The sequence below is a fragment of the Nannospalax galili genome, unplaced genomic scaffold (genome assembly GCF_000622305.1).
Source record: "Nannospalax galili isolate Female #2095 unplaced genomic scaffold, S.galili_v1.0 scaffold741, whole genome shotgun sequence".
NCBI classification, from domain to species: Eukaryota; Metazoa; Chordata; class Mammalia; order Rodentia; family Spalacidae; genus Nannospalax; species Nannospalax galili.
In genome coordinates this window covers 1,401,195-1,408,877 of record NW_008346093.1, presented here as the reverse complement: position 1 = coordinate 1,408,877, position 7,683 = coordinate 1,401,195, and the positions used below count along the sequence as shown (strand labels likewise).

General features: G+C 49.6%; 1 protein-coding gene across 4 annotated transcripts in view; it reads left to right on the top strand.

Annotated features, from left to right (window-relative positions):
• The first annotated feature begins 3,823 nt into the window (after nucleotides 1–3,823).
• Nucleotides 3,824–7,683, top strand: part of Tfe3 (transcription factor binding to IGHM enhancer 3) — a 13,582-nt gene continuing 9,722 nt past the window's right edge. The window contains exons 1-2 of one of the 4 annotated variants that reach the window (XM_008842574.3): nucleotides 3,824–4,182; nucleotides 6,652–6,765. In XM_008842574.3, the coding sequence (XP_008840796.1) occupies nucleotides 4,067–4,182; nucleotides 6,652–6,765 (230 nt within the window). In that variant the 5' untranslated portion in view covers nucleotides 3,824–4,066. Of the gene's footprint in view, nucleotides 4,183–5,077; nucleotides 5,158–6,651; nucleotides 6,766–7,683 lie in introns of those variants that run through there. The other 3 variants (XM_008842576.3, XM_029568039.1, XM_017800469.2) reach the window with 3 other exon arrangements.

Genomic DNA, 7,683 nt, shown 5'->3' with positions numbered 1-7,683 from the left:
CCTGGGTAGAAGGAGTCTCAATTGATGAATTTCCCATTGGACTGGCCTGTGGCATTGTCTGTGGTGCATTTTCTCAATTGTTGAGTAATGTGGGAGGGCCCAGGCCACTGTGGGTGGTGCCACCCCGGGCAGGTTTTCCTGTCTTGTATAAGAAAGTAGGCTGAGCTGGGCCTGGTGGCGCATGCCTGTAACCCCAGCACTTGGGAGGCAGAGGCAGGCGGATCTTTGTGAGTTCAAGGCCAGCCTGATCTACATAGTGAGTTCCAGGACAGCTGGGGCTACAGGGAGACCCTGCTTCAAAAAGACAAAAAAAAAAAAGTAGGCTGACAGCTTTGCAAATTTTTAAATAAAATCCTATTGAACTAAAAGAAAAAAGAAAAAGAAAGCAGGCTGAGCACCTGTCAGGGGAGTAAGCCAGTAAGCAGCGTTCCTCCGTGGCCTGTGCTTCAGCTCCTGCCTCTAGGTTCCTGCCCTGGGTTCCTACCTTGGGCTCCCTCAGTGATGAACTGTGACCCAGGAGATATAAGATAAAATAAACCCTTTATTCCCCAAACAGGTATTGGTCAGAGTATTTTGTCTCAGCAATTGAAAGTAAACTAGAACACTATGCAAGCTGCTAAAGGGAGAAAATCAATCAATAGTCCAACCCAGCCCTAAAGCCTAATAACCATAACAACTGACACAGCAAATTGCCTCTATTGGTGCAGTAGTGGCACTGTAATCTGGGGGTAATCAATAGATATCAAATTGAAATTAAAGTCCTCTCAATGGGAGTGAACTCATGGGTAGCACTGTAAACACAGATAAATACTCATGGCTGGAGAAGTCATAGATCGTAGAGAAAACTGTCGTATCTCTAGACAAAGAAATTTCTTACCATATGCTAAATATGTATCCTTATATTTACAGACAAGTATACCATATATCGCACATTAAAGAAGCTTCTTTTTGCAACAGACGGAGGCTACTGCAGAGTTCCACAACTGGTCACACACAGAGAATATATGTTTGAGAGATGCCCAGTTCTAGGTGATATATCAACAGTGGGACCTCTACCCCTAAGACTCATGGAATATAGCAGAACAGGGGGTGGAGAGAATACTAGTACATAACTCCTCTCACCAGCAAAGCTTCCTTGTACAACAGAGTGAGATGCACACAGAAGGCCACAACTGGCTAAGTAGAGAATAAGAGATGGAGAGTGTGTGTCCCTGGATAGGACTCCTATATTAAAACTAACATACCCACAGCTCAGGGACCACTGCAGAAGAGGGGGCAGAAAGATTGTAAGGGCCAGGGTTGGTCCATGAACATGGGGAAACAAAGGCTTTCAGGTCAGTGGAAGCTTGCACATGTGAACTTGCAGCAATGGGGGCATCTGTTGAGCACAAGACCCATACCGACTCAATCAGACAAGGGCCCAGAGTGGAGCAAGGGAAATGGGCAGTTGGCTGGCCCTAGAATGGGAACTACTGGAGATTGATTACTACTGGGTGAGGGAGAGTAAACCTTCCTTACAATCTATAGATAGGCTGACTAGACTCAGTGGATGAACTTGCACCAAAGACAACTGGATACAAATGCTTCACTAGACAGGACTTAACATGCATGGTGGAAAGAATGGGGTCTGGTGGGGGGGTTATGGGGGGGTCTAAATTTGGTTAAAAACTTTTGTATGAAATGTAAAAAGCTCAATAAATTTTGAAAAAAAATTTATTGCATTTTTGTGTATTTGATACATAAAATCATCTTTATACCCCCTTCCCCTTTGGCACCCTCCCACAGCCCCCACACTGGAGTTCATACATTCTGTCATTTTTGTTTGTTTGTTTGTTTGTTTGGTCTTTTTGAGACAGGGTCTCCCTGTAGCCCCAGCTGTCCTGGATTCACTATGGAGACCAGGCTGGCCTTGAACTCACAGAGATCTGCCTGCCTCTGCCTCCCAAGTGCTGGGATTAAAGGTGTGCGCCACTGTGCCCAGCCATTCTGTCATTTGTATTAGGTCTATTATGTAAAGTTAGCGTCCTGAGATGTCTGTCAATGCAAGTTCATCTACGGGGGGTTAGGGTTAGTCAGCCTATCTAGAGTCTCTTCCTTCAAGAAGATCAGCTAGCTCTTCCTCACCCTCAATAAATTTTCTAAAGATTGTAACCTTTTTTTTTTTTTGTCTTTTTGAGACAGGGTCTCCCTGTAGCCCCAGCTGTCCTGGAACTCACTATGTAGATCGGGCTGGTCTCGAACTCACAAAGATCCGCCTGACTCTGCCTCCCAAGTGTTGGGATTAAAGGCTTGCGCCACCACGCCCGGCTAGATTGTAATTTTTCTTATGTAGAGTGTGCCCATTCTGCCCATTCTGATGGTTGTGTGTATGCAGGAATGTGCAAGTTCACAAAACCAAGTGCGAAATAAGAATGCCAATACCAGAAACAAGTCAGGTGAAGTTTCTCTTCCTTTTCTTTGAGACAGGATCCTTGTTATCCTACAGTAGCCAGGAATTTACTATTCGCTATGTGGATGATCTTTTTTTTTTTTTTTTTGAGACAGAGTTGCCCTGTAGCCCCAGCTGGCCTAGAACTCACTATGTTCAAGGCTGGCCTTGAACTCACAGAGATCTGCCTGCCTCTGTCTCCTCAGTGCTGGCACTAAGGACGATCTTTAACATATGATCCTCTTACCTTCACACCCCTCATCCTGGGATTTACAGGCATGTTCCATCACACTTCCATACTCAATTTATCCAGTAAAGTTTCTCATGATCCAACTGATGGTCTTGGGATGTTGGGAAGCAGGACAGGGAAGTGGCAGATTCAGGTGTTTTTGTGAGCTAGATGCACCTGAAGGTTTGGATGGGACTGCCATGTGCCAGTTGCCTTGCAATTATCTGGCACATACTGGCGCCTAGTAAATGTTGAATCTGTGAATTAATGAGAGTGAATTAGTTTTTTGAGAGTTTATTGTATGCCAAACAGCCTGCTAGAATTTTTCATAATTTATTTCTAATCATAACAATTCTGCCAAACACATATTATGGCCACCATTTAACAGGCCAGGCCAGGAAAGCAGAAGCTCAGAGGAATCCAGGGTCCCCTGTCATATTCAAACATTTTGTTATGATTCCAGAAGTCATTCACTGAAAAACCAGATCTAATTACTGTCTGTCCACTCATTCATCCATCTGTCAAAAGATTTACTAACCATCTATTGCGTAGTATAAGATCATAGTACAGCAAGTACTTTAGATAACAAAACAGGGAGCTCTCTCAGGAAGACCAGCTGGGTAGCTGGACTGTGGGTACTGAAAGGTCAGGGCTTCTGGTTGCCACCTCCAAGGACTGTAGCTGCTTCTGCCTCACAGTTATAGCTCTGGCTTGAGAAGGCATGACTACATCGAAATTGGAGTGCCATCTTCGACGAATACCAGGAAGGAACTGGTGGGTACCGCAACTAAAAGCTTGTCTGGAGCCTCTACGCACAGGTGCAGAAAACCGGAGGCTCAGCTTAATATCTTGCGGGGGGCGGGAGGGGGTAATTTGAGAGGAGGGGGGTGTGGCTCAGGAAGCGAAGCAAAAAATGAAGGCGTGACTCAACCATATCACTCCTTGCCTATTTGCTTCCGTCACCGAGGGCGTGGCCTAAGTGCTTCCTTTCCTGAAGGAGGGCAAGCCGAACTCTGCGCTCCCAAGCCTCAAAGGAGTGGCTTGGGGCGGGCCCTCGGATCTTCCCGCAGCAATTGGCTGCCTTGTTCAGAAGGTGTAGCCCAACAAGACGTCCATCCCCAGTGTGGTCACTTCCTGTGGAGTTTCCCCAGCCCAGGGAGGAGGGGAAAGAGGACGAGGAGGAGGAGAGCGGTCGTCCGGGGTTAGGTTCGGGGGGGTTGGTACGTTTAGGCCAGGCGATGACTCACGACCCATCCCATCTCCCAAATGCCGCCCGCCCGCCCGCGCTGAGCTAGCTCCATGGCTTAGGAGGAGGCGGTGGCGAGCGGGGGGAGGGGGACTCTTATTTTGTTAGGGGGACCGGGCCGAGGCCCTACCGGCCTGGCGGGGCTCGCCCGGAGCCGGGCGTCATGTCTCATGCGGCCGAGCCAGCTCGGGACGGCGTAGAGCCCTGCGCGGAGGGCCATCGAGCAGTGTTCGTGCTGTTGGAAGAGCACAGGCCGGCCAACTCGGCCCATCTGCTCAGGTGCGGGACCGCCTGGGACCGGGAGTGCCAGCTGGGGTTCCGTCACCGAGGGAATGGAGATTTAGTTGGGGGAAGGCCTCAGACCTTATTTGGAAACCCTGGAGCCTCATCTGGGGACTGTAGGGGCCCGGGACTGCGATTGGAGACCCTTGGCCTAGGCTTGAAGGCCGTCGGGGTGCCGGTCTTGTGGGGCATGTCAGAAATCCACTGGGTGAGGCTTCAAGGAGTCGTGGGAGTGCTTTGAGGGGGCCAGGGTCACATTTGAGGGGCTTTTTACTGGATCTAGGGGGGGGGACAAATTGTAGTGTATCTAGAAATTGCTCTGAGGTAGCTGAAATTGGGAGACTGATTTAAAGGCTGAATTTGATTGAGTCCGTCACAAGGGGAATGAATTTGACGGCATACTGTTAAGTGAGGCGCTGATTTTAAGGAAACCCTGGAATCTTCCCTTCTGTGTGAAAGGACCCTGGGGGGCCGAGGTGCTACTTGGGAATCTTAGTGACCCCCAGTGGCCGGCTGCTGTGTTTGGGGATAACATGAATCTGGAGGGATTTGAGGGGGAATCACAGCTATACCGTGAGTGTGTGTGAATAAGCAAGCGAAGTAATACTTAGCAAGACTTGATGAGCATAATCTTTCAATGCTGCGCCCCCACACACACACTTAGCTGTGGAAGATCCCAGGATAGTGGAAAGCTCTCTTCCCAAACGGAACAGGGGCTTTAATGGGAGGTTGTGGGCCAGACGGGATGGAGATATAGTTGGGGGAAGGCCTCAGACCTTATTTGGGAACCCAGAGGAGGGTATTGTTTTTGCTACCACTCTCCGTAGCCCTTCAGCCAGCCCTGCCCACTCCCTACCCACACACCCCTTCTTCCTTTTATTTCGCCCTCCCAGTCTGTCTCTCAGTTCCCGGGTGTAATCTTGAATCAGTCTCTAGAGCTGGAGTGAGTACCGATTGCACCATCCGGCCTGGGTGGGTCCTCTGTCTCGCCTCTTCTCGTCCTCTGACTTCCATCAGCCCTCCCTGTCCACACCCTTGCCCACCCCAGCACCCATCTTTTCCAACTTGTGTGCAGTGGGTGCGAGTGTGGGAAGGGGCTTGTCTCCTTTATATCTGGGATTGTGCTGAGCTCAGCGACTCCCAAAGCTTCCTCTTCCCAACTTCCTGGGTGGTTTTAGAGCCCCATGTGAGGGTGTGGAGGGGAAAGAAGACGGATTGCTGGGGAGGGGAAAGACTTCTTACCAAGTGAAGTCACCCACAGTCTTTGGGGATTCTAAATCTTTGGCTAAATTCAAAGGTACATATTGTTTGGGAGCCGGAGTTGGAACCCAGAGCCTCACACTTGCTGGGCAAGTGTTCTACCACTGAGCTACACTCCCAGCTAGAATCTGTATTCAGCCACGTGTGTGTGTGTGTGTGTGTGTGTGTGTGTTGTCTGCACTCTAGGGTCCTTTATACTTAGCAAGGAAGGCTGTGAGGGAGCCTTTGCGCATCACTTCACCATCCTGAGTCCTCTTAACAACACCATAGTGAACACAGTTAAAAGGGAGGAATGTATATTGCTTTGTTGTTGCAGCAAATGTTGGGGGTGGAACCCAGGGCCTCTCACATGCTAGGCAAGCCCCTGGCTCTGTGCTTTAAAAAAAAACAAAACCTGAGATGGGGTCTTCCTTTGTAGTCAGACTCCATTCTCCACCTCCTGAGTACCGGGGTATATGGCTTATTTTGTGTGCCAGTGGGCTTTGATATTAGGGATGTGTAGGAGAGGGCTGGGCAGGTTCCTCCAGCTAAGAAAGGATGCTCCTGTAAAGGGGATCATCCACTCATTCTCTCTTGGAAATGCACACTGGTGGAGGGAAGCTTTTCCTATTTGAATTTTTTATATCAGGGTATGTATGGGCGGCCCATGAAATCTGGCTGGCACAGGGAGAACTCATTTGCAAAGTGCGGGCTCCTTATACAAAGTGAACCAGGGACCGCAGTTCTCTTTGTGATGCATTCAGTTTGTGTTACAATGGACTGTTAGGCTTAGAGGGTACCCTTACTTGTTCTGTGTGCACGTATACATACTTGGGTTAGCATTCAGCTGTCAGGAAAACAGTAGGGGGTGTGGGGGTTGGGAGAACTCTTGAATGCAAAGCCGGGAATCCTTCAACTAAGTCAATTGTCATTCCTGAAGTCCTCTGTTTTCCCCCCAAACCCAGGTTGCTGCATGTGATTGTTCAAGTGAGGGGGTTGGGATCCAGGCATTTTTATTGTTCTCACTCTTAAGGGACTATGGGTAACCATATGGATTTCGGAGAGGGAAGGGAGATGGGGAGAGGACATGGGACTTCATGGTGGTAGTACCCTGCTGGGTGGCCTAGTGTTACTGTGGTGTGAGCCCCCAACCCCCAGTCTCTGGGGGAAGGGTGGTATTAGAGCTCTCAGCAGTCACTGATCACTCCTCCTTCCTCCCACCCTCAGCCTGAACTCTCTGCTTCCGGAATCTGGGATTGTTGCTGACATTGAATTAGAAAACATCCTTGATCCTGACAGTTTCTACGAGCTCAAAAGCCAACCCCTACCCCTCCACTCCAGGTAGGACTGGCCTATCTGACTCCTCTCCCAAGTATACAGTCCTCTTTCCCACTTGATGGGCAGAGGCCCTCAGAGCTTACCCAACCTATTCTCTCCTCCTTAGCACCCTGAATTTTCATAATGCTGAAATTAGAGGCCAGAAGGAAGACAGGGGGGAAGTTAGTATGTCTCTGATCTGCCCTAGGCTGCCTTGTCTCCCCAAGGCACCTGCACTCCCATTCAGACACAAATCTTCCTGTGGGCCTGATCCTCTGTGCTCAGAGGTGAGACATGGTCTTCCTAAAAGTCCTGCCTTCCTGTGGGTGGAACTATGCCCAAAGCCCCTGCCCACTTCTCTCTACACCTGCAAACCCACTCTCCCTCAGCTCTTGACTATCCTGCTGCTGGTTGTATGGTCCTGTCCCCGCCACCCCCTTTCTGGGAAGTCTAAATGTGCTGAGTCATCGGCCTGGGCTCTGAGAGAGGGGAGGGGACCTGGAAGAGGGGCAGGAAGAGAGGATTGTGAAATCCCTAAGATTTTTAGACTAACTAGCTCCTGGCAGCAGAGGCCTGGGCAGAGATGAAAGGGAGTCTAGGGTCCCCCTGGAGCCTGTTGCTCCCCTCCAGGAGCTCCAGATTGAGTTTCGGAACCCACTGTGCCCACCTGCCACTGCTGCAGCCTCAGTTTCACTTTAGGTCACCTTTTTAAAAAATATTTTATTATTTTTATTTTATGTGTATGAATGTTATATCTGCATGTAGGTAAGTTCACCCATGTCGTGCAGTGCCCGCAGAGGACAGAAGAGGCTGTCGGATCCCCTGGAACTGGTGTTATGGAGAGTTGTTATCTGCCATTTGGGTGCTGGGATTCAAACCCGGGTCCTCTGCAAGAACAGTCAGTGTTCTTAACCACTGAGCCATCTCTCCAGCCCCGAGGTC